This window comes from Trichoderma gamsii, assembly GCF_001481775.2.
Source record: "Trichoderma gamsii strain T6085 chromosome Unknown Scaffold_20.2, whole genome shotgun sequence".
Classification (NCBI taxonomy): domain Eukaryota; kingdom Fungi; phylum Ascomycota; class Sordariomycetes; order Hypocreales; family Hypocreaceae; genus Trichoderma; species Trichoderma gamsii.
This window is the reverse complement of record NW_020171357.1, coordinates 104,260-130,293: the sequence shown is the minus strand read 5'-3', so window position 1 is coordinate 130,293 and position 26,034 is coordinate 104,260. Positions and strand designations below refer to the sequence as shown.

General features: G+C 46.0%; 8 protein-coding genes across 8 annotated transcripts; 3 read left to right on the top strand and 5 right to left on the bottom strand.

The window, feature by feature from the left end:
* Positions 1–205: 205 nt before the first annotated feature.
* Positions 206–1,479, top strand: TGAM01_v206035 (hypothetical protein; the record flags this gene model as incomplete). Its single annotated transcript, XM_018802712.1, has 2 exons — positions 206–871; positions 937–1,479. 2 exons carry the CDS (start codon positions 206–208, stop codon positions 1,477–1,479), a joined length of 1,209 nt encoding a protein of 402 aa, XP_018664219.1.
* A 309-nt stretch (positions 1,480–1,788) lies between these two features.
* TGAM01_v206034 (alpha-glucosides permease MPH2/3) lies at positions 1,789–3,767 on the bottom strand (the record flags this gene model as incomplete). The annotated part of the gene is made up of 5 exons (XM_018802713.1): positions 1,789–1,977; positions 2,032–2,423; positions 2,481–2,815; positions 2,879–3,360; positions 3,471–3,767. The coding sequence occupies 5 exons, from the start codon at positions 3,765–3,767 to the stop codon at positions 1,789–1,791; spliced, it is 1,695 nt and encodes a 564-aa protein (XP_018664220.1).
* Positions 3,768–6,231: 2,464 nt separating this feature from the next.
* Positions 6,232–6,612, bottom strand: TGAM01_v206033 (hypothetical protein; the record flags this gene model as incomplete). Its single annotated transcript, XM_018802714.1, has 1 exon — positions 6,232–6,612. The coding sequence occupies one exon, from the start codon at positions 6,610–6,612 to the stop codon at positions 6,232–6,234; it is 381 nt and encodes a 126-aa protein (XP_018664221.1).
* Positions 6,613–7,493: 881 nt separating this feature from the next.
* Positions 7,494–9,338, bottom strand: TGAM01_v206032 (short chain dehydrogenase; the record flags this gene model as incomplete). Its single annotated transcript, XM_018802715.1, has 3 exons — positions 7,494–7,723; positions 8,421–8,663; positions 8,720–9,338. The coding sequence occupies 3 exons, from the start codon at positions 9,336–9,338 to the stop codon at positions 7,494–7,496; spliced, it is 1,092 nt and encodes a 363-aa protein (XP_018664222.1).
* A 724-nt stretch (positions 9,339–10,062) lies between these two features.
* Positions 10,063–11,385, top strand: TGAM01_v206031 (hypothetical protein; the record flags this gene model as incomplete). The annotated part of the gene is made up of 5 exons (XM_018802716.1): positions 10,063–10,106; positions 10,176–10,360; positions 10,417–10,523; positions 10,575–11,167; positions 11,217–11,385. The coding sequence occupies 5 exons, from the start codon at positions 10,063–10,065 to the stop codon at positions 11,383–11,385; spliced, it is 1,098 nt and encodes a 365-aa protein (XP_018664223.1).
* A 2,424-nt stretch (positions 11,386–13,809) lies between these two features.
* TGAM01_v206030 (hypothetical protein) lies at positions 13,810–14,996 on the bottom strand (the record flags this gene model as incomplete). The annotated part of the gene is made up of 3 exons (XM_018802717.1): positions 13,810–14,088; positions 14,147–14,889; positions 14,957–14,996. The coding sequence occupies 3 exons, from the start codon at positions 14,994–14,996 to the stop codon at positions 13,810–13,812; spliced, it is 1,062 nt and encodes a 353-aa protein (XP_018664224.1).
* Positions 14,997–20,153: 5,157 nt separating this feature from the next.
* Positions 20,154–22,922, top strand: TGAM01_v206029 (hypothetical protein; the record flags this gene model as incomplete). The annotated part of the gene is made up of 5 exons (XM_018802718.1): positions 20,154–20,255; positions 20,320–21,249; positions 21,495–21,841; positions 21,950–22,206; positions 22,261–22,922. The coding sequence occupies 5 exons, from the start codon at positions 20,154–20,156 to the stop codon at positions 22,920–22,922; spliced, it is 2,298 nt and encodes a 765-aa protein (XP_018664225.1).
* Positions 22,923–23,165: 243 nt separating this feature from the next.
* Positions 23,166–24,626, bottom strand: TGAM01_v206028 (hypothetical protein; the record flags this gene model as incomplete). Its single annotated transcript, XM_018802719.1, has 1 exon — positions 23,166–24,626. The coding sequence occupies one exon, from the start codon at positions 24,624–24,626 to the stop codon at positions 23,166–23,168; it is 1,461 nt and encodes a 486-aa protein (XP_018664226.1).
* Between the last annotated feature and the right edge of the window lie 1,408 nt (positions 24,627–26,034).

Genomic DNA, 26,034 nt, shown 5'->3' with positions numbered 1-26,034 from the left:
GACTAACGTTTCACTGCCTCGTCGCAACTAGCTAGCCTGCCTGGTAAACAAACATTTGTTGCCAAGAGCTCTGGTTGTCGGGTTATATGGCCACTGATGGTGACTGGCATATGGACGGCGCCGCTCTAAAAGCTGGTAGGCGGGCTGAACTCTTTCTCTTTTTTTCTTCCGCGAGAAACATCTAAGATCAATAACGAAGTTGATTATGCTTCCGGAATTGTTTACTTTCACAACCGTGGCCCTAGCCCTACGGCACCACATCACTTCCGGAGACGTTTGCTATCCGTCTCTGCTTCAAAGTCGGTTAGAGATGTGCAGGTCCTCTGATCAGTATAACTTCGATCCTGTATTTGTGGCAAATTCATCATCTCCACGGACATCACAAAGTGACTGTCGCAATAACACCGAAACATTTTGTGCCTTTTCGTCCAGCAGCTTTGCAGGCGGCAGAGGTATATCCATCTTGACAACACCCGATCGCATGGAGAGTCTACAGCAATTACCAGCATTTGCCGATGCCGATGCATTATTAGGCATCAATGAGCAACTGTCGCCAGTGTTTGAAGAAAGGGAGCTTCCCGGAAGAGGGCGTGGCCTCATTGCAAATAAGACGCTGCATCGCGGCGATAGGATATTTGCCCATACTCCCATCTTGATGCTGGATGGAGAGAGTTTTGGCGATTTAGAAAAGGAAGAGTGGCTGGAACTAGAACATGCTGCTGTCAACAACCTTCCACTGAAATCAAGAACGCTATTTTCGGCACTATATGGCCGCCCAGTGACGGATCCAGTGAGCGACCGGATTGACACTAATGCTTTTGTACTTGAGCTGAATGAAGTCACATATTACGCTGTATTTCCCGAAACAGCTGTGAGTGCACAATCAACGCGATTGTAAAATCAAGCGGAAGCAATGCCTGTGCTGACAATTAGCAGCGTCTCAACCACGATTGCCGCCCCAATGCAGCCTATTTTTTCGATAAGCAAACTCTTACACACTACGTGCACGCTATTACAGATATTACTCCGGGCACCGAGATTACCATCACATATATTGATCCTCACATGACACGCCAAAGGCGTCTCAAGAGATTATCTTCCCTCTGGGGATTCAACTGCTCCTGCAGCTTGTGTAGCCTTCACTCCGAGTTAGCGCACGCATCTGACGAACGCCTTGACCAGATTACAACAATAAACGACCGTCTGGAAGACTGGGAAACGGCACCACTGCAAATGGCACAAACGCTCATCAGCCTTTACGAGCAAGAGCGCTTACACGCTCCAGCAAGTTCGGCTTATTGGTATGCAGCGTTGATGAGCTGCACACAAGGATTATATTGGGAAACAATTCGTTATGCACAACGAGCAATAGAGTTGGGGCTGTTAGATTACGGCTTTGGAGATGAGAGTTTTCAACGCATGAGGCAGCTAGCAAAAGAGCCAGCGGAAGACGAGTGCTGGTTGGCAAGACTGAAGTAAATACAATAAAAGTACACACAACCTATCACGTTGTCTTTGAGGATGACCTATCTATCCGGTATTTGAATGGGTGCTTGTCAACATGCAGATACCTGAGTGCAGTAGATCGGTCTTCTCGGTGCTTTCTATAGTATAACGTGTCAGTTGTATTAGATGCCTTAGCAACTGGGAAATGAGACCGCAAAGCTGGTTGAGATTGGAAACAAAGCCGAAGGTGTCTCTATCAGCTCAAAACATAGGTAATTGCAAGTGCATTGGATGCTTTATTTCTTACAGGCTAACGTTAAACCTAACACATTACTTTCCCATTTACTCATCGTCATCGACATCGATCACAGTCTTTGTCCACTTCCGAGCTGGAACTTTTCGCTTGAACAGGATATCAATCTCACGGTAGGATCGATTCTTCATCTCAGGCAAGAAGAAGTATGCCACAACATAGCAGACCAAACCCGTGGCAGCCCAAACATAGCCACATCTACCAGCGAGATTTCCGCCCTGTAGCACATTAGGTCAGTAATTGAGCGAACAAAGATTGAGAGGGAGTCCCACCTCGGGGTTGAGCATCCAGCTTGCCAAAAAGATGCAGGGAAATTCTATGATGTAGTATGAGGCGCGGCCCACTCCAGTAGTTAGTGGCCTAAGACGGATGGCCGATGTTTCACCAATAATGACCCATGACGCGGGGGCAGGTCCCAAGGTAAAGAGCACCGAAATGATAAGTCCCAAAGAGGCCTGAGCCAGAGAGCTCGCATTGCTCTTCCCGACCGACCCTGCGACACCGAGGGCGATGAGAAAGATGATATTGATAGCCGATCCCCAGAGATAGATAGTACGTCGGCCAAGATATGTGGTGAGGATCCAAGAAAGCATAACAAAAATCATCTGCAAGGCCGAGGTGATGAGGCCCAGGGCAAAGGCAGTTTTGTTACTCATGCCCGCCTCTGCGCGTGGGTTAGCACAAAATCTATGATGTTGTTATGAGGGTCATGCTGACTCACGCTCAAAAAAGTAAACGGCCTGGTTGGCGATGAGGTTGCCCGTGAGGTTCTGGGACGCGTAAACACCACACACAATAAGAGTACGATAAAGATCCCTGCCCTTGAATAGCTCGATGTAGCTGGGCGGCTTAGAGGTGGCCTCAAGCTCAACGACACGGCGCATCATGGCTACGGTCTCGCCAGTGTTGAGTCTGGATCTCCGGCCAAGACGCCCTACGGCGTGCTCTGCCTCTTGCAGGCGTCCCTTTCGAACCAGCCACCAGGGAGACTCAGGAGCGAAGAATATGAGGATGGCGAGCGGAGTGGGGAACATCCATTGAAGAGCAATTGGGACCCTGAACAAAATCCCTTGGTGTTAGCAATTTGGATGTCTGTAAACATGATCTATGCAACCGTACTTATAGGATAGAGGGCTGTTAATTCCCTGATAGCTGTAGGTCACAGCACCAACAACAATACTGCCAATAGCCCAGAACATTTGCAGCATCTGGGTGCAGGGGGCTCGGAGCTGGATAGGCACGATCTCGCTACAGTACGCCGGCGCATTGGCAATGAAGATGCCCCAGGGAATGCCCTCGAGAATCTGGGCCGCGAAGATGACGGGCATTGATTCGGCATAGTAAAAGGCGAAGATGAAGACATTCAAGAGCATCAGGCCAGTCAAAGTTGCATAGCGGTATCCCAACCAACTGGTGAGAGAGCCAGCGAGGCAGACGCCAACAAGCGCACCGAGTTGCCCAGACACAGAAAGTGCGGATTGCCATCTAGTGGCAACAACATTGTTCAAGGGGTTGTCATCGACAGGATCGCCGTACTTTGCCCTGAAAGCACCGAGGGCGAGGAAGTTGTTGCAAAGAAAGACATCGTACGACTCCATGATCTAGAGATGCTGGTGTTAGTACATGTTACTGCGAGTCGTGGTTCAAAGGGAGTCCCAAGATTTAAAAGGTAACAGAGGAGCCAACGGCAACAAGACGCCCAAAAACTTACAATTGTGAAAGACATGATAAACGCCCAAAAAGAGGCCATGGGATACGCTCGAACGGCCTCGAGCACCGTCATATTATGTTCTGCATTCTCTGCTTCGATGGCATCCGCCTTATAATCGGCGACCTTGGCATTTTCATCGAGCTGATAGTCCGCCTTCTCATCAAGCGTATGGTCCACCTTTTCGTCAATGTTGTTGTCGCCGACATTCTCTACCTGCACCTCCTTCTCGACCTGCACCTCTTTCTCAACCTCTGGAGCGTCGCCATGCGTTTTATTGGGTTCGATAGGGTCACTCATATTGAACAAGCATTCACTAGTGTTATTTCGGCATGAATAACATGTATACTAGAGAAGTAGCCCTGTAAGCGAAGCGGAAGAGATGAACACAAGAGAAGAGAAAAGTAACAGAAGAAACGTCAATGTCGGGAGAGGCTGGCACCATCCTGTTTATATTGTCGTATATCGTTACTTGTAGTTTTGGACGAGATCGGGCAAGGGGTGGAAGACGGGCCGAGCGCATAACATGCGGGTTAGGTTACACCGAGCTGGGTCTCCCCTTCAAGAATTAGGAATGGTAAGCGTGGGGAAACGGGCACTTTGCAGCAACCGCATAGAGAGAAACACAAGGCACACCATTTCCGACCCAATAGGCGGCAATGGCTAGGACTAGTAGCTGATCAGCCTAGATTATCTTGTCTTGCGACCCAATCAACAGCCTGGGCTATAATGGTCGACATACACCACGAGATACAAGCTGCTTGTCCTAGAAGCGAGCCAATACCGAGCCCAGCTATGCTCCCACCCCGGACCCACGAAGGAACAAGCTCATAATCTTGGAGTCAACCCCGCATTGTGCTAACGTTCCGGCTTCCGCTGCTCGCAAGCTCATGAACATGGGGTAATTCACGCTAGTTTATTCAATAAGGTACTCAATACGCTGGACTGCACGCTTCGATTATTCGCGCCAGAATCATATTAAGCCATTTTGAGAAAAGGGCTTGATTATACACGCAGTTGATAACGGTCAAGTTGGTTGTTCATGGAAATTGCGATACGGACAAGGGTCATACTGCAGCCTCCGTGCCTACCTACGGTATGTAACGAACCTGTTGCTTGGCCGGCTAAATACTAGCTTGCTGCCGACCTAGTACCAATCTGACGGGGTAAAGTTATCAAAGCAATGGACGCTGGCCATTCTTTCTTGCACCCGATATCTTTACGGTTTGGGTGCTCCGCTACTAAGGGATTGGGCTAGCCCAGAACACTATGCGTAGGCCAAGTGACCAGACATTTTTCCATGAGCGACGCCAGCCTAAAGTGAGCTCTTACAATCGTGGAAGTTAGCTGGGAACAATCTAGATTATACAGTCTGGTGACCGAGCGTTTTTAATTTGCCCTTCTGACTTATAGGCATTTGAATCAGTTATCAAGGTAAATGCAGAGCAGGGCGTATAAGGTCACCATGTTTGAGATGTATTCTCTTGCGTGCCAGTTACCGGATTGACTGATCACTTTTCACTCCAGTACTCTGAGCCAAGATATGGAAATCTGGCTGCTACCTAACGTGCCATGTGCCTCGTGCATCTTGTGCGGTGGTTACCAGGTCTTGGGTGGCGAAGTAGTACTGGTTGCAACCTATGGATGGCTGAATGTGACCAGGATCTTCCGGCTACTTTGAAGGATTGCAGGGGAGAATTTAGCCGTGGAGACCTGTAGGCCTTACAAGGGGACATACTAAGTGAGGCAGCGGTGTAACTGGTGATTTGGAAGAGTCCAAGGCTAAGATGGGGCGACACAGTCCTATTGAAGACTAGGAGGTAGCAAGGCGGAACCCTCCATATTAGGAGTATACTGCGGTAGCTACCGGGCACTGATATAAGGCTGGCTAATGGTGAGAGAAAGAAGTATTGAGAAGCAAAGCATTAAGCCAGAATCAGTCATTCGCTTCATTACAGCTAAGTCGCTTACTCTCAGTATAGGTGGTTATATGCATTCCGCGACGTGCTGATTCCCATTGCTCGATATGTGTCTTCCGAGATACGTTCATAAATCCCAAGCTACGGTCATTTTCCCGCTCTGCCTCTAGAACATAAGGAATAATTCTCACCTAGACCGTGATTATATCATTAAGAGTCATATGAGTGAATATATTTGCAGGAATCTCGTACTTCTTCCATCAAACTGCCTCAAGAGTAAATAGCGCTTTTGGCTTCAAACACAAGCACGCGGCGTGTAGGGTCATGTCTACGACAACGAAGTCATCGACAGCGAAGTCATCAATATACGTGATGTAAATACTAGATACCATATCGCTTACAACGGCAAAGCCACATAACTAGAAACTCATAATAAAAACCTCATAGATCAAGGAACAAAATGTTCTCTTCTATTATTCTAGAATCCTGCTATTCTAAGGGCGAAAAGAAGTTATCCCAAGTGACCACAGTGCTGTTGTTAAGTGTACACTCCCTAGTTATGATCGTTTACAAGGAGCTTGCAAGAAAGTCGAGCAGGTTCTTGCCAGACATGGCAGTTGAATCAGACATGGAGAAGACATTGAAAATAGAGATCGCACGAGTAATAGTATTGGAATATCTCAGTACCACTACACGATAGCGATGACTTGATACAAACGGAAGCCATGAGTGTTATTGTTGCATTCCATAGCGGCTTCAATACCTCTGACCAGCCGTAATACACGTCGGACATGGAACAGAGGTTAAACACAAGATCAATAATCTTCACGGAGTGCTTGACAGCGCTAGTAATGCATTCCTGAATCACACGATAGGATCATCGCTGACTCTTCATCCCCGTCGCCGGGGGCATTTTCTCGGCTGGTCAGAGGGTGGCACAGAAAGTCTCGCAATGACAGCGTACACGCGTTGTGATAAGCAAGCTCCAATACAGTCTTTTGCCGCTGAAACCATCTTGGGAGATTTGGTTCGTTCTCAATACTTAAGATCTCAGCCTTGACATAGCTACTGAAGGGGTTTGGAATAGTGAGGGTCTCGGGTAGCTGCTGTTGCCAAGAGTCTAATGTCTTTATGGTGGGTGGGACTCGAAGTACACGCTGCTTCAAAGTATTCAACGAGATGCCGCCATCGCCATCACTAGAAGGGGTAGTGGCAGCGCTGGCCATGATTTTCGCCAAATGAATCAAGCGGTTCGAGTATGCACAAATGACCAACTGATCCGCGCCAGGGAAAATATGTCGAGCAAAATCCTCCGCCGCTAGAATAGGACATACGTTGAGCTCTTTCTAGATAGTGGCAGGCATGTCAAGTTGCAACGAGCATTTGGAATCGAGATAGAAGAGCATCCACCACATATGCATCCGCTCTAGCCTCACTGGCTCGGAGATATGTGTAGGTGGCACTCGATGGAACTTCGTGGCGTAGGCTTTCCGAACGGTAATGCCAATCAGATTGTAAGCATCGCGGTATGCTTGGCCGTTGATAAAGTAGAGTATCAGAAGCACATGGCATTGGAGCTATACTAAGCAGAGATGTGAGTCGTCCCGCAAGCGGTTGCGGCTGGAGCAGAAGTATTCGAAGCCGGGCCAAGCTGCGGAGGCAGTTCTAAGTGATGAATCGCTGGCGTCATAAGGCTGTTGTTGCAAGCCTAGCACACGCTGGTTTATTCCAGTCTGATGAGTGTGTTGGATACCTAGAGCAATCATGGCATCGAGGTTTCACGAGAGGTGCTTGGTGATAACGATGCTGTAGTGAGTTTGGCTAGGGTTTTTTCTCCTATTATGGGGAAGAGGAGATGACAGTTGTGTATAAAACACTGAATGTAGTAGCTGCGCTGCCTTTCTGATGGTGGGTTCCTATCAATGGAGCATTCGTCGCCAGGGAGCTCAGGGGATGGCAGTTGCAGAAATAGAGAATCTGGAAAAGTAGGAGAAGTAGGCAGAGATGATTGCCAGCAGGCGTGGAAGAGCTTCTGGACTTCAGGAACCAGCTGCGGAGTCGCATCATTATCAAGGGTTTTTGGGGTTACTGTTGTCGTCCCAGTCGTTCATGGAACGTTGGAATCTGCCGCTTGGTCCAAGGACGGCGGCTCTGGCAAAGCAACTAGGAATGGAGGAGGGTTAACGACTTCGTCTCCCGAGTTGGCATCTGGCATTGCAATATCTTGCTGTAACCACCGGTACCCGTCATCTTTATGGGCCGTGATGAGGATTGGTAATGCGACTGAGGCGTAGTGATGCAGCTCATCCCAGTCCGCGAGCAATTCTGGCAGGGTCTCTGTTCGCCGCATTTAATGCGATGTTTGTGGCAGCTATCACAAGCTCTGGTCGTCCTTGCTCGCCCAGTTCGAGGATTAGAAGTAAAATACCACTGGGAGTGGCTTTGATACTTTGTATTACCGTTCCGGACTTTGTTGCTGGGGCTCCCTGGTGAAGCCATAGTAGTAGCTGGGATCTGATCACGGGCTGGTGAGCGTCTTGCGGAGAGTTTTAGGAACATGTTCAAGGCAGTCCTAATTCTCACGCAGCAGCGAGCAGATATATGCCAGACTTGCGATATCTGATGAGGATACGGCTAGTATGCACAATATATGTCCTACACTTCAATGCGGCTTTAGTCCTGGGTAGGATTCACGATAGGAGGTTAGTAACTATAGTGTCTGTTACGACCTGGTTTACTGTAACTGCGAATCGTTTATAGGCAGCTGGTTCTATTATAGCAATTGTTTAATAGTGGTTATTAGCCTGTTATTTTGCATTATATAGCTTAACAGTAGGACAGGTTATTACAAGGCTAGTAATATTACTTGAAATAAACCTGCTAACAGTAACAATTCCTTTCATAAACTATAGTCTTAGTAAGTTAATAGCAGAAATAGGATTTAATATTAACACTAGGAAATATAGATCAAGGATGTATATTAAAATATAATTGACGCTAATATTTGTTAAGACTTAATAACTGAACCTCATACCCCCATTTGCACAAATCACACTCCCAGTTGTCCAACCTGCTTCTGGGCTACAAATCATTGCAACAACACCGGCTATTTCATGAAGATACGCCGGCCGTCCTCCAATAAGCGGCGCGCCTTCGATAAACTCAGGAGCATCAACATGCTCCCTTATAGCAGCCAGCGGAGTGTTCTTGTTCCAGGGTATGAATGTAGCTTTGACCTCCCTTGGTAAAGAGTTATACATCTCTGTGGCAACAGGACCTATTGTTGGCAACCTCATTAGCAGCTCTTCTTTTGATGCTCGATGTATGACTAACCAGGATTGATAGCATTGACAGTGACTCTCTCGGCCAATTCTCTCGACCACGTCCTCGTCATGGCCTCCAAGGCAGCTTTAGTCCCACCATATATTGTCTGGCCCGCTAAGCCAGCCATACTTGCCATACTTGAGACATTGACAATCCTTCCGCTTCGATTATGTGGCAGGTAAGGTAGGGCCGCTCTTACTAAAAGCATTGGACCACGAACGTTGAGATTGTACATTGTAGCGAAACTGTAGCTGTCACAGTCACCAATACTCAAAATGTCAGCAGTACCCGCATTATTGACAACTATGTCAATTTGAAAAGTCGATCCTGGCTGCTTTATTTTCTGAAATGCAGCCTTGGTTGAGCTGATCAAGTGAGCTGGCCCACTTTCCGACCCAATATCGGCTTGAACTGGTACGACGCGGACGTGGTACTTCGCTTCTAGGTCCACGCTGAGCTGGTTGGTAATCTCTGCGGATGAGTGAGATGAGTAGTTCATGGCAAGCCAGCATCCTTTGCTAGCGAGGATCTCGCAGATGGCTGCACCGATGCCTCGCGAAGCCCCTGTTACAATCGCAATCTTTCCTTCCAAATATCTGGCTGTCGGCGGTAATGTAGTGTTGATCATTGTGTTAACTATTCTGTTGTAAATAGAGATAAAGTCTAGAGGGGAATTATACAATCAAGTGAAGGACGGTTTTAAGGTAGCTCTTTGTATAAGAGCTTTGTATTTATATGTACGAGGGCTGCTGTGTGATAAGTAGTTGGGAGGGTCTATCTAGACGATGAGATGAACTGTATAATGACACTCATATCTTACCTAGTCTAACTGAATCAGCTATAATATGTTTTGTTTTCGAAAACATTTCAGCAATCGCCTTTGTCATATAATCTTTACTCTGATTTTACAAGAATGTAATTAGTGAAATCGTGGATTAATAAAACATCTAAGGCTATTTGTTTTCGCAAAAAAGGGCCTTACCCTCACCCGTGACATATGGAACATAATCTCCTACCCCTCTGTACAGGCATATTTCACCAAGGCGCTCTTTAGATATTGCCATAGTGCTGGTGCATATTATCTAGTCTCTTGGTAAGCGTACTTGCACTAAATGTTGACCGTAGCTTTTCGCACAATTTTCTTTATAAGCAACTTGTCCCGATTATTAATATGCATATATAATAGTATGTTAATCAATAATATACATACTGACTTAAAGCTACTTCGGTTTGAAGTAAATAAAGGGGATATATGTGTACACTTTAAGCTGTGTTCCTGCAGATCCGTTGTAGCTACGGTGTCAGCAGTTGTTATTCTCATGCTTGGTTTTACATTTCATTCCGCCGCCATTATGACCACTCCTCGAATTCTGTTAACCGGGGCATCAGGCTATATGTGTGTATCCTTAACCCTGAACCACCTCTTCGCATCACCCGCTGTGTCCTACTGACTTTCTCTACTTAGTGGTGGCTCTGTGTTATCGAGCCTCTTAAGCTCGGATCTTCCTCTACTGAAAGAAATGACTATTTCAGTGCTAGTAAGAAGTGAAGATCAGGCAAAGGTGCTTGCTAAGATCGGTGCCATACCTGTCTTGTTTAACGGCCTCGATGATCTAGAAATGATACGCCAGATTGCAAGCGCCTATGATCGTAAGAAGTTTTACCTGTTGACTCCTCTATTGCTTTTATAACGCTAAGGGCTATAGTAATCATCAATATTGCCATGAGCTTCCACAGAGGCTCTGCCAAGGCAATGATACAAGGGCTCGGCGACAGAAAAAAGCAAACTGGACAAGAAGTTCATTTTATACATGTACGATTCACCATGAAGCCGCCAATCTTCCAACACACTAATGTAAAATAGACTTCGGGGACATCAAACTTGGGAGACCATCCTATTACGGGAATCTTTATTGAAAACCATGTCTTTTCAGATAAAGAAGACATATTCTCCTATGAAAAATACCGAGAGAGCATAACACAGTACGATCAACGAACCAGTGATGTCACAGTGATAGAAACGGGCCTAGAGGCCGGAGTGAAGACGTATATCATTATGCCTCCACTGATATATGGACAGGGAAGTGGTTTATTTAACAAATTGTCCATTCAGATACCATTGTTGATTCGGCAGGCTATTAAAAGCGGCCGTGCTGAGATTATAGGCCATGGAGACCACATCTGGAACCATGTTCACATCTCGGACCTTACAGAGTTGTACAAACTATTCATCCATAGGATCCTTACCACACAGCCTCTAACATCAGGGCCAAGAGGGATATACTTCGCTGAGAGCGGTGAGCATTCATGGTGTCAACTCGCTACCGGTATTGGTCGTGCTGGAGTGTCCTTGGGTATCCTAGAATCCTCACAAGTACAACATCTGCAACTGGAAGATGCTGCTGCTAAATGGCTTGGCGGAAATCAAAAGGTCGCAGAGTTAGGCTTCGCTTCCACGTAAGATATCAGCATGCGCATCCAGAACTTCTACTAATTGATAATACAGATCTCGAACTAGGGCTGACTTGGGTCGGGAACTCGGTTGGGAGCCGAAAAAAACTCTGAAAGATTTTGAAAGGAATTTTCTGGTGGAATTTGAGACTATTTACACCTTGGACAAGAATAACGGGGCGAATCTCCAAGGGAACAAATGGCTATTGGAACATAATTCTTAGACGCCGTCTTGGACTCTATAACCTGAGACAGGAGAAGAGAGCTTATCTAGCAACGGGCGTGCTGGGCTGTGAAGTAGCTGAAAGCAAAGGTCGAGGCGAACTTGGAAGCGAAGCAGCCGCTTAATAAACTATAAAAGCTCTAGAATACCCGCAAGCGTTCTCAAACAATAGTAATATCAATTGGTTAATTTAATTATTAAGATTTTTCTTGTGGTCTCGTGGGCTGTTGTTCATGTTAAATTATTTGAAGATCCTGAACGTATGGTGGAGATTGCAAAGGGTCCGGAATGGTTGGAATAATCATTTTTCATGCCTCTGTATTAGCTAAGGAGCCTAATATTAATAACCCATCCTGCAGCTACCTTTAATCGTCGCTCGGTTCGGTATTCTCTATGCGTAAAATAATTTACCAGAGCCATCATCCTCTATTAACATAGCTCAAAGAGCCGGAAACTGGTACATCATTTACTTCGATTCTCACTTAATCGAGCCACAGCTCTGGAGATACGACATCCTCACCGAGCAGATCCTCAGGTTTCTTGTTCTCGCTGAAAGATTCCCGTCTACTCACCGCACCTATTGAAGTCTCCAGCATTGCACATTTTCGGACAATGCTGGCAAGCCAGTCCCCAAATGACATAAGAGCGATCAAACCAGCATCGGTGAGTACAGAGACTGTTAAAGTCTATCATGAAGAGATAATTGAGCCACATGAAGGCCCAAGTCCGTACAGACCGCTGATATCTTCAGGGCTGTATTTTTCGCAGTCCCACTGTGGCCATCGACCAGGTGAAATGATTCCAGGCCGGTCGGGGCAGCTTTCAGGATAACAGCAATTGTGAAAGGCCTGGAAAACACGCTTCCATCAATTTTTTAGTGGGCGGCCATAACGAACTAAGACTATACGATGTCAAAGAGCATAGACTAAGATAGGAATCCATAAAGGAGTATGGATGAGCGAGGGGACCGAGAGTGTTTCAGTGGCGTCAAAGTACACATGCACAGGGGAGCAATCAGACTCGATGCTGAGGAAATAGTGAAGATATTAGCCAAGTCCGTAGCTCCGGTGCTAAGGATGAGAGGAATAAGTGGCAGCGGACCTAAGGTTGCTTAAGCAGCGTAGACGGGTTTAAGCATATTATGTCAGGGGGCCGTCAAGATGGGAGGGAACAGTGTAATATGGAAAATATACCAATTTATAAACATAAAGATAGAAAATTTTACTATAGTTAGTTACTCACTTAACAAGATAATCAGAGATAGACACGATGATGAAAATAGCGAACACAAGTGCAGACAGAAAGATCTCTTCGAAGTTGGGGGAAAGTCAAAATCATTGAGGCACCCTAGGAAACAGGGCCTAGTGAGTCGTCACCAAGACAAGCCAGGAAACACCATGTCGAACACACTGGCGCTGCGATCAGCACTGATAGCCAGCATAGGAGAGTAATTAAACTTAGAGAGGTTCAAGAATTCATCACTTTAGACGAGTAGGCCATAGTGCTAAGGTTTGGATCCCGGAGCTAATAACGGAGCAATGTGTAGGTAGGGTAGTAGACTTAGAAGGCGTAGCGGAGCAAGATAGGGAATAAGATTGATTACTGTAGTCGTGGGAGGTTTGTAAGCAATGCACGCGTAAAATTCTGCAGAGTACTCCGTTATATAGTGTTTCTACATTCTGACGGTTGACGGCATGAGCACGGATGATAAATCCATTCCTAAACTGACAGGCTCGACTTTCCGATCACCTAGGTTAGTCAATCATGTAATCCAAACACACACCTTATAGTTTACATATATGGCTCCAGTAGAACTAAGTACACCCATAGCAAGAAACCCTTCGAGCAGAGGCTATTTCGGCTTACTGGTAAGGGGTAGCCGGCATGTGGGACAATGGCCGTTTGTCGGCGTGAAATGCATTTCTCAGCCTGATACAAGGTAAAGAGTCGGTAGTAGCTACTCGCAGCATCACATCGTCAGCGCGGCCAGATCTCGACTGAACTGATAATCCTAGGCAGGCTAGTGGTACTGGATTAGAGAATGCATGGGCGAGTCTATTCACCTCAGAGCCTAATTCGATGGGACCCCGACTCGAGGCTCGCCAGGTTATCTCGTAACAGAACAATAGAGAGCGCAAGTGTTAATGGGAAAAGGAGATGAACCATACCTACTGCTTTGAAATAGTAGCGATGTCCACCAGAACATTAAGACTGCGGCACTTGTGCTTAATGCCCGTATACGTGGTAAGAGAATGACACCAATGAAAACTTTTACTAGTCACTGATTTCAGATAGATAGGGTACATAGGTAGGTGTAAAGCGAGAAATCAATGACTTAGTGGGTGCCAAAAATATGCGAATACAGTGATCTATTAAAATCAAAAAGAAAGTTACGCGTGTCAATGAGAGGCTTTCAGCATGTAAATTAAGGGCTGATATTCCGTTCAAGCCCCAATCGTGAGGCTTCAGATTCAACCGCCTCGCGAATTTCGTCAAAGAGGGAGCCACGATTCGGCGCCCAGCCCAACAGTTTTCGCGCTCGAATGCTTTTCTCACGTGCGTTCCCACCAAATATAAGCGAGGCTGGCGCGTGTCCAGCCGATCGATTTGACTCTTCGGCTGAGAATTCACTCACTGTATCTGATGCAATATAACCCAGCTCGTGCGCCACCTTTGCAATTGAAGCGGCAACTTCTCCCCAGGCCTAGTTAGGTTAACATTAAAATACCTCCACATAGAAGAGATAACTGCATCTAGCTTACATGTTCTTGACCACGACTACTGAAGTAGTACCCTTTTGGTCCCCAGGTGGCTTTACCGCCACCCTGCGTGGCGGCCTCAATCAGCAACACATAGAGGTCGCTGAGATCATGCACATGGATGTGGGTTTGTCGATTCTCGCCCTTGCCAACACGCTTACTGATCCCCAATTTGAGGGTCATGGCAGTGAGATCATATAGTTGCTGGCTGCGAGTGTTCGCCGGCCCTCGCCCGGCCCCATAGATCGTGGGAGGGCAAACGATGGCCGTACGTACGTAGCTGGAGTCGTCTCCGCCTGCCTCTAAGAAGATTTTATCAACATTACGATGGGCCGCATGATCTGGAAGGGATGTAACTTCCTCTATCCCGTCCCAGTCATCGTACTCTTTATCCTCGAGTTCGCCAAATGTGCGCGACTGTACAGTCTTCCACGTTAAAATCCCTGTTCCCGATGTGTGAATAATAAATGCCAGCCGGTTGGGAGGGTGCAGCTGCGCGCCTCGGGCTAATGCAGAGGCGCTTGGCGGGTGGTCGGAGTCGGCAAAGTTCAGTATGATATCAGCTTGCAGCGCTTCGGATTGTAAGAGTTCGACATCGTCCAGGCCGCCCACGACGAGCCGCATTCCGGGCCATGCCTTCTGAACCAATTTGCCTCGTTCGGCATTGCGTATGAGCACACTAATGGATGATTCCCAGCTTGGATACTTTGTCAAGAGGGCGTAGATGGCATCGCCGCCAACATAGCCTTCATTGAGAGTCAGTCTACTTTATCTTTCCAATCGTATAGATCACATATTAGAGATTTCTCGTACCCGTGATACCGGTTACGAAGATTTTCGGTATAACTGCCATGGCGATTGTCTTTTCTAGCATTTAGATTGGCATTGATAGTCTGTGTATTGATGATGTATGACCCCAGTGGTATATATAAGTATCCGTGCTGCGGCCTTGAAGCTTTCATGGCCTCTGTATAGTGGTTCAGTCTGCTTTCCATGACTGACCAGTGATTCATGACTCGTAACATCGTTGTTGACTTGTTTTCGTGTGAACGTGCATCTTAGCTACACCCCGCCTAGTGAAATAATTGATCAGAAGCAGAGCGGGTTGCTGAATAATGTGAACAAGAGAAGTTGACATTCTCGGGCGCTAAATCCTGACATCGGATGGTTAGTACGACCCCATTCTAGTGGCTGATGACAAATTGTAAGATGATTCCCGCAATATGAAATCTTTAAGTTATAAAGTAATATATAAGTGCATAGTCGAAGTGGTCAGAATTTAGGGAGCGTAAAGATAACACTGGCTACTATGGAAAACCACTGGAAACCGTTTATGACATCGGGGGAGAGCGATGATTGGACTCGAATCGCAGACGCTGAAGTCAGGAAACGAGTACAGAACAGGCTTTCCCAGAGGGCTCATCGTGAGAGTCTGGCCATCTTGCGAAGTGTCGACCAGGTTAGGAATTGACGAGAATATAGGATCGAAGAATAGAAAGCGGACCCAAAACAGCGACGCTGCCACGACGACGACGGCAGCTGCCATATCAAACGACAGTGACACTGTGCTTTCGAGTATCACACAAAGAGACGAGGCCCAGGAAAACATTCTGCTCCAAAATAGGAAAAGGATAAAAAAGGGCATCGTTGATCCGCTGAGCCTAGCGGTATCCGAGGCGACATCAACAGATGAGGCGCTATTGCATAGCTGGGCGGACACTCCGCAGGAACTCACAACTCCGTTGCACTTTCCTCCGTGATATCAATTTTGAGGCCTAACTAACAAACACTCAGCAACAACACGCTTCCTTCCGAATCCAGCCACGCTCTTGGCCATGAAGCCCCTGTATCTCTCTCGGGTTTACAGATCACGCTACAGGGAACGAACATCTTTTACGCTATGCTAACCAACGCTCATATCCTCGATATAAATTGCAAACCTCCGTATTCGCGCGCCATCCACATTATGGCGTCTACCCCCGTACCTGCAGCCCTAACGCCAACGGCACTGCAATCCAGAAAACCACATTTGCCCTACATCGATGTGCTGCCGTTTCCATCGCTGAGGGACAAGCTATTGCATGCTAGCGATATCATCGACAATCCAGAACTCTGGTCAGACATCATTGGCGGGGCTGTTAGAGTATGGGGTAAGACGCCGTGGGACAAGAGGGGATGGGAGGTGGAGGAGAATTTCGCGGTCAAGTGGTGGTGGCTTATGACGGACGAAGTATTAGAAGAGGCCAACTTTTGGAGAGTGTCGAGGGAAGAAGTGCCACTATGTTTGAAGAGTATTAAGCAAAGGTTTCAAAGCGGGGCGATTTTGAATAGTTTGACTGGAAATTGATACTGCTTATTTACTGTTAACTAAGTACTCTTCGTAGCCTAAGATTCGGCTTCAACCCATGTTACCTAACTCAAGATGGACTTCATAAAGAGCAATAGTTGATAGTGATGTCAAATAACCAATTATTGCCAGGACCGCATCTTTAACTCTTCCACGTAAGCCACTCCCCGATGGAACTATGTCGCTCGCTACGATTTATACTTGTCGCCAATAGCGGCTGATTGTCCAATGAGAGCTTTGTGCGAAATTTTGATGCAGTTTGTGTTTCCTCGAGCTTTTAACTATAATTATAAAATTGCAGACTACTCTGTTTATATATAATAGAGTACGGCTTTCTTATAATCCTACCTATAATTTCATTAAGTAATTATTCTATATTGATCCCAATTTTTTAGTATATTCACTTTTTTATAGAACCACTATAGGTACATAAATAATTCATAATATTACAAGAAAATAACTTAAGAAGTCAGCTAGCTCCAGGTATACAACAAAGAACAAAAGTATAAAGATAAAGTTTATATACTACCAGAATCTAATACAAATATCTAACCTTCACCCCAGAGATTATAAAAACATTATCGATTTCCTCGGGATTATAACAGGCTCTTTATATAAGCTACCTATCATATTTCTATATTAAGCTCAGAAGGTTAGAATCGATGACCAGTCCTTACTGCTAAATATATTTCTCCATCGAGGTTAAAGGTATCTTCATGTTGAGCCATAGAATATTAGCATGGCTTCTATAAGAGATACATCAGAACTCACTAAATCGGGTTTTACTACATTCGGATCCCCACCAGTATATCCAAACTCTTGAATATAATTATAAGAACTCGCAAATACTTGCTCTAAATATGAAGGGAGGTTTCTGAAGAATTCCTCACTTGATATGTCTTTGAAACTGACCTTTACCTCAAGGATACGGCCGTCCACACCGGCCAGGACATTGTTCGTGACACGCCCAGGAGATCTTTTCCACGTGGCATATCCACCAGCGCCTTGGCGAACGATCCTGTGTTACGACGCACGACAACGAATGGAAGTTGACAGCTAGCAGCCTTCGGCCTGAGTACAAGAGATGTCCCATTGGGCTGTTTCAGTGGAGCCTTACCAGGAACGCCTTTCCAATTCTCGACATAATGTCCCATTTGTATCGTCTTCATTCGCGCCGCCAACTCTGGAAATCGGTTTTGAATGACTTTGATTGTCTCGGCTTTGGAATTGAAATGATACGCGTTGGTGTACTTGTCGCCGCTCCACTTTCTGGCATCGCTTGATGACGAGTATATGAAACTTTCCAAGGTTTTCAAAACTACTGGTGACGCAGCGGCTTCTGCAGTATTGATATCTTCGGCAACGTCGCCATTGAATGCTACCTGACAAAGGCTTCGCCCTAGTGGCAGGTCCCCTGATGCCATCGCATTTGCCAAGAGGGGCGAAATTCCGTATCAAAAAGATCACGGCGGTGCCTTCGAAGGCCGGAAAGAGCGACTGCTTTTTGTTGAGGTCTGCTTCGACTAACACAATTCCATTTGCAGCCAAGGCTTGAGCGGCAGAACTGGCTGGGTATCGTGTAACACCTCTGTCTCGCCATTGCGCGAAGCTTTGGAATGTTCAGGCAACAGATGAGCTCTATATCAACTCAGTATATCGCCGCTCGAACATCGTGAGGGCAGTGCGTACATGGGCACCGGTGACGCCGACTATGACTATGTCTTCGACATGATACGCTATATTGAGTAATGCCGAACTAAAATCTCAAGACTGAGGGGAAAGAATTAGAAGTAGATTTCTGGTGTTTTGTTTTCAATCTATCTATGCCCCAAGTGAAAGACCGTAGGATAGCATCTTATGAATGATAATGGGTAAATCAATTAATTAGCTAATTTAAGTAATCGACACATATGTCTATGGGGGCTTATTCTGCTGATCACCGCACGCGGTATTGCTGAGTCATTGCTGCTGAGAAATCTATTGCGACCTTTCCATCATTAATTATATATTATAAGACGTTTGATATACAGTCACTCACTACATTCTGACTTTGGTGGTCGGAGTTAACTTCTGCGGCACGGTGGATTTTCACATGCAACATTTTCCGCCAAGTATAGACTATCCTTTTGGGGTTCAATTCGCATAATTCGAACAAGATGAACTTACTAGCAGATCTCACTAAGCTATGTGGTTACTGCCTGCGGAAAGCGAGATAGATATTCAGTAGCTAGAAGTAGAAGAACACCCGACGAACTAAAGAGGCAATGGCGTACTGTATCAGGGGTATATCCGAAAAGGGCGTTTGGGGGCTGATTCAGTAACTGAGCCGAAGAAGCGGTATAAAAGCCGCTTGTGTGACCAGTGGCGTAAAGGATCCCCTCTTCTCTACATTGTCGAGGGAAAAGGATAGGAGTAGAGTTGTATATGCTATATGTATTGTCAAAGTTCACGTAGGATAGTGCTCAAGTTCACATAAAGCCATAGTTCTCTATTACCTATACTACTCCCCTCCCTGCTTTTTTTTAACCCCTAATATAAAGTATTCTTCTGCCCGGAGCTGTTAATAGAGGATAAGACGATTGCTGTTGTTTTAGACTAAGTGTGTAAATAGCTACTTCTTTATTTATATGCTGACTTTAAGCTAAAGATTGGACTTACTGATAACATCTTGCGAAACAGTAAGCCAGTGGCTCTCCTGAACAGCTATCCAAAGCTGTTAGTAATAACTTCCCGGGTGGCTTAACAATTTAATTGGGTTATAGATCTGCTACAGTCTCGATAGTACAGTTTATATGGCATTTGAGTGGTCAGTTCCTCAGGTATTTTTTCGTGGATAGATCCATGACTACATTTATTGCTAGATTTGTGACTGTATCTCTGGCTGGATCTGTGACTAGATTTAAAACTAGATCTGAGAGAATACTTACGACTGGATCTATAGTTGTTATCAACTGTTTGGCATATCTAAAAAAAAGTTTCTAAAACAAGATATTATCAGCAGAAGGTTTGCTTTTACAGTTTGTATTTAGCATAAGATTATTTGTTGATATAGTATTAATTGTAATTATTTCGGCTACTTTAGTTCCGTTCCGGCCCTTTATAAATTGTAGGTAGTTTGTAGGAGCTGGTAATGTCTCGATTAATACAGCTAGTCGGATAGGGTGGCAATCGACCTTTGGTATATGTCGAGATTTGTTAGGTAAAAAACTTGATAAAGCTCAACTGCTCCGCTTCATACACCATCCCTGGGCAGGACATTGTTCATACCCCCACATCAAGGTCTATCTGCTATTGTGCAGTAATTTGTAGTAGTTTGTATCTGCAGCTTTTGACTATTTTACTGACTGAACTATCATCCACTTACGCTAGACCCACTATTAATGCCTAGAACACGAAGTTCTGACCGCGGCCCGTACTTTTTTCTTTCGAGTTGATTAGTGGTTAACTTTCAGTAAATTTACAAATGAACTTACTAATCCAATATATTCCATAATCTATCAAAAGCTAAATTCTGACTACTGTAGAACTGCTATCTAGCAACGACGTTAACCAAGTACAACAAGTGTTTAACTACCTTGCGGAGTTTGAATATAAATATTATACTATAGCAGAGTAGATCAGTGTTCCAATGACTATTCCAGAACACAAACAAAATTCTACAACATGGCATTTCACAGGGCTCTTGTCATTCACTCTCTTCAACAGCCGCTGACTTTAATCGACAGACCAACTCCAGAACCCAAGCAGGATGAGATACTCATCAAAGTATCAATAGTCGGATGTATATACTGATTCTGTAAAGAACTAATTAAGAAGCGGACCTGACCAGTTTTCTGTCACAGTGAACCCTCACGACGGTGCAAGCAAAGCCTTTGGCTTGTTTGTCAAGAACACTTTACCGTCACCTTTCGGTCTCGATATTATTGGAACTGTGGTCAAGGTCGGCTCTGGCGTCACCAAATTTCAACTCGGCGATGAAGTTTTCGCTTTTGGAAATCCCGCATTGCCCGACAGCACTGGTACCCAAGAATACTGCACTGTACCTGTCTGGCAGGCATCTCTGATACCACCTGGGATCAGCTCTGATGAGGCAGCCACCTTCCCATTGAATGCCATGACTATGGTGTTCGCCCTATTTCACCAGACCGGCCTAGATCTGCATCCGCCGTTTGGCCCTGAGCTATGTCTATCCGATTATAGGTCAGAATCAATCCTTATTATTGGTGGAGGCGCCGCAACTGGCAAATTCGGTATCCAGCTTGCACGCCTCGCTAACTTTGGCCGCATCATAACTGTGGCCTCGAGATCGAAAGAGGCTCTTTTGAAGAGCCTAGGGGCCACAGTGGTGATTGAACGGAACCAGAGCGAAGATGAGATTGAACAGCAGATAAGAGCTACTGTTGGAGACGGTCTTGTCTATGCAATTGACTGCGTGGGACGCACACCCGACGGACAGACACTTGGCGCGAGAGCCCTCTCCAATACGAAGAGAGGCACCCTTGCTATCCTTGTCCATGCAGGTGGGGTAGATGAATCTAGGATCGGTCCTAAAACAGCGGGATATGATCGAAAGAAGATTCTTTGTATGACAACAAAGTATCCAGATTTGACAAAGCTATTCTGGGATATTCTCCCAAGATGGATCCAGGATGGCAAACTTTTACCAACTACCTTTCAAGTTGTTAATGGACTAGACGTGGATAGAATTAACAGGCTTCTTAACGATTATGTATATAGCGAAGTGAAGATTAAGCCCCATGTACATATTTAAGTAATATACTTTTGATAAGTCTTCTAGAAATATATAGGAAATCCCGATTAATTAGTTCAATTGGCTATTATTCCTTCTACCCTGAAAGCTAGTTATTACAACTGTAAGTGCTGGGTTATAATATATATATATTCCTGGTTCAGTTGCTATAAGTGATTTCGAGCCTGGGCTTAAAGCTACTAGAACTGTCACTGAAGCTTCTCCGGATTTTATAATACACATCAGCTCCCTAGCAAAGTATCACGCCTTTGGGAGTCTATTATTGTATCACTTGCTTTCTGTCCGGGATGGGGTTTGTTCTAAACACCCACAAACTTGTCTTTGACGATGATTATCATCTCAAGTTTGGCCCAGGCGATCCCGACAACTCGTATAACTATTCTTTCTCTCGGAAATGTTACATTACTGCCACTGCCACTTCCCTCGTCATGAATGTCACTTTTGCCTTCTCGGCGCCCTCTGGGGCTTTCCAGGGCATCAGTGACGACCTCAATGTCTCAGTGGAAGCGGCCGGCTTAGTTACCACTCTTTTCCTTCTGGGCTACTGCGCCGGTCCGTTCTTCTGGGCCCCCCTTTCAGAGTTCTACGGTCGTCGTATCATCTTTCCTTTGCATTCGGCTTTCTCTGCGCCTTTACTCTCACATTTTGGGGCTTCTGGTCGGTCGCTTCATGACTGAACGGCAACCAGTGTCGAGCTGACGAATGCGCCTGGCATCCTCGCTAATGTACGGAATCCCGTACAGCGTGGCAACGCCATGATTCTCTTTGCTGCGATGACTTTTGTCGGCCCTGCACTGAGCCCAATAATTAGCGGATTCCTGCAACTGGCCAAAACCTGGCGCTGGACGATCTATGTGTCGATTTGGATGGCTGCCCCCACAATGTTTTTACTCTATACCATCCCCGAGACGCTTCCCGCGATGGTCCTGCGTGGAAAAGCTCGGCGTCTGTGGAAGACAACTCGTAGAGAGGATATCAAGGCACCTGTCTAGAGCGTAGATCGCTCGCTGGCTACCATCTTCAAGCGCGATCTCACTAGGCTCTGGAGATTACTATTGGACCTGATTAGCTTCTTCGTCGCCATCTACTACTCTATCGTTTATACACTACTCTACATGCTTTTTAGCATCTATCCATTTGTGTTCCAGCAGAAGCGCGGATGGAACGCCGGTAATGGTGAATTGCCATTACTGGGCGTAGTGATCGGGGCTTGCCTCGGCGGCATCGCCCTATTCATCCACAGCACGCGAGTTCGACGCGGCGGCTTTGATAACCAGAAGACGCCTCATGTCCCAGAGGATCGACTGCCCAGTGCCATGGTGGGCGGTGTCTTGTTTGTGGTGGTAATATTCTGGTTTGGCTGGACGGCAGAGTACAACTCTGAACACTGGGTCCTCATCTTTGTCGTCTTTATTAACTACATTGTTGACACATACACAGCATACGCTGCTTCTGCGCTGGCAGCAAACACTGTCCTGCGTTCTGCTTGTGCGGTTGCGTCTCTCTTGTATACAAACTACATGCTTAATGCGCTTGGTGTGGGCGGTGCTGCGTCACTTATCGGGGCTGTTGGTGTGCTACTGGTGCTAATGCCGTTTATATTTACAGATACGGCGCCGCTATCCGATCGAAGTCTAAGTTTGCCGTCAAGGATGAACTAGCGTGACTTTCTGCAGCTTTGGACTTGGTACTTGAACGTGGACTTGGATATTGAAAAAAAAAAAAAAAAAAAAAAAAAAAAAAAAAAAAAAAGAATCACGTACATTCAACTAAAAAACCTGCCTTATATTAGTGATCTTGCAGTAGTTTATCATTGTTAACAATCGGCAATAAATAAAACTTCAAATGACATAAATACTCCCCCCAATTCCAATATCTAAACTAGTAATTAAGGTATTCATAAACTAAAACGAGTATTCCCACTCCTTGGAAGGGTCGGCGGCAGCGACTAACCAGTTTGGCGCGATTGATTGCACAGTAGAATTCGTCCGGAATCCAGGCACAACTGTTTTTTTACACTTTGGCTTTGAAAGCTTCCTGCTATTCTTCGACCCAGATGACAAGCGATCTTTGATCCAGTCCATCCAAACATGCTGACTTGCTTGAATCAGCGGAAAGTGGTTCATTTGACCAAAACTCATGAAATGCAGATCTTCATTGTCATATGACTTCTCAGTAAGCTTGCATGTCTCATCAACCACTTCCTCGATTAACTCCGACGGGATCGTTGAGTCTATCTCCCCTACCAGTACCAGAAGAGGCCCTGCGAACTTTTTGCCTCCAACATTCGTCCTGTTCGAGAACTCTTGAACGATGGGGTCTTCTGGCCAATCCAGACGGCCAAGCTCATCAATCGTCAAATTACCGTTCTGCAGTAGAGCGCTCTGTACATAGGAGTCGGTCGCCAAGCAACCCTGAACTTTCTCAACGCCGTTCTTCCAGACATCATAACTTGCGGCTGTTAAACCGCTATAGTTGTATGCAGGATAAACCGCGGTGACACCCTCGACGAGCTTGTTCTGAAGGGTTACCAACACGGCGTATGAAGGCGAGAGCGCGCCCGCGGCGAGTTCAGCAAGCGCAGCTTTCAACCAGGTAATTGAGCGGAGGCCGGGTGCGATTGAAAGCGTGCCTTTGTAACCAGCAATAGGATGCTTGGCCTGGCGCTCAGCATAAGCCCATGAAACGCCTCCGCCCTGGGAATGGCCAGCAACAACGAAAGGACCATTAGCTGCCAAGTTCTCGGGGAACGCGGATCGTGCAGCGATGACGGCATTTGCCAAATCGTTGGCTTGCGCAGGAGAAGCAGTGTATTCGTGTGGGATAGGAGTTCCATCTGGCAGCGAACCGATACCCAGTCCGACGTAATCTGGCGCAATCACAGCAATTCCCTGCATTGCAAGGGCAAAAGGCACCATGAACTCATATTGCAAAGTGCGGTAGTTTGACGGTGCACATGGCGCGAAGTTGCCAGATGTGCCATGCGCCCACGCCACTGCAGAGAATCCAGAGCGTGCAGGCTTCATATACGGCCAAAGAATGTAAGCAGACGTGGGCTGGATTGTCCCGTTGAGGTTAGTTGAGGTGTAGATAATTCGCGACATGCTCAAGCTGGAGGGAACGAGATAGTTGGACAAATTTGTGGCATGCTCGACGGCGAGGATGGTTCCGGGAGCGATATTTCTCGAGAAGTTTGAGGGGACCTTGTAAAAAATACGATCAGGATCAGCAAATTGTGAACGCTCGAACGTGACAGCCGTTTGCGCAAGGCTTTGGCAAAAAGCATCACAAGTCTCGGCCGAGTCTGCTGCTAGAGCAGGCTGGAGAGCTTGCGCAATCGCGCATAGAGTGAGTAATAGCTTCATCTGCGTAATCCGGCGATAGAGGAGGGAGGAGAGCTGCGTGATGCTCTACGATGGCCATCTTTTAGTCCTTGGTTGGGTTTCAATCTGCTGTATTTATAACAAGAAGCTGAACAGAACGGTCAAGCGTATAATTTTGCTACATACGACAGATGTAAGCAAGTGACAAATAACGAGGACAACTGATGATCCTAACTCGAGGTATCTAGAGTCACGCCCTAAGCCTCTCAGTGTAATCGATCCTTATTATGAATAATCTTTAGAAGCTATTGCTCTTGGCATTGCATTTGGATGGCGTATGGGGAGCGTATGGGAGCTTCTTCTGTGAGCGACTCCCATTGGGCGTATTCTAAGCGTATTCGGGGCGTATCAATGCAGGCCGAACCAGGCCCGCCTTGTCTGTGGATCATAAGGCTGTGTATGCCTCAAAGGCCTGCTCCTACTTTTCAGTCACAGAATTTAGGGCTTTATTAATGAATTTTTACTATTTGATTCATCTGTATATACACAGCCCTATCTCAAACGGGCTCCAGACGATTGAATGACACATGCTGCCTGTAATAACGTAAACCTTTCGTGGCTGATACCGTTGCTATACTGCTAGAGGCTAAAATTCCTCCAGGAACGCCACTTTCTTGGCAGGGACCGCAGCTGCCTGTCGGGGAAAAAAAACAGCGCATGCTGCTTCAGTGATATAGGCTGCAGATGACAATTACGGGGGCGGCGACGACAGCAGTGGTTAGAATAGCTGTCAACGCGAGTTTCCCAGCTATTGAATCTACTTAAGCAATATCTTGAAAACCAAAAATCAAAATAAAAATGAAAAGAATAGCCTTGAAGAGCAGCCTTCAGCTATAGATATGCCTAGATACAGCAGTCAAGTAGTCATCGGTAGTAAGGGCAGTCATTAGACTATAGTAGAATTTGCCGCACATATCCTGGCTGGAATTACCATTGAACGGGATTTATCACCAGCGTTTGTTGCATTGATGATCTTTTTAAACCAAGGCAGATCTGGCTCATTTTCAGACAAGCAGTGTGCGAAAATTTTTATATCGGAATGTGTTTCCCCAGTGTGCAAAAGGATTGGATACCTTGCGGTACCGGGGCATGGAATTGATCCTACAAGCTTTCAAACTGGAAGGTTGCTGTAGGGAATCACCCTATGTTAAGACAAGAGTATCCCTGCTAAAGCGCTTTAGGAAAAGCCAAAGCCATACGAGGAAGTTGGTAAAGATTGGCAAGGTATAATCAATCCTTCGAGTTACAGCAAGGAGATTCAGCGGGAGGTTTTTTGTCGGATTTGTCTCCTTTATCTGCGAGTAGTTAATGTTGAAAGGAACAATGTCAGGATATTCAGTTATTAGAGTTTCTTTATTTACTAGTATATCTGCTCTCGTACCTCCGGGAT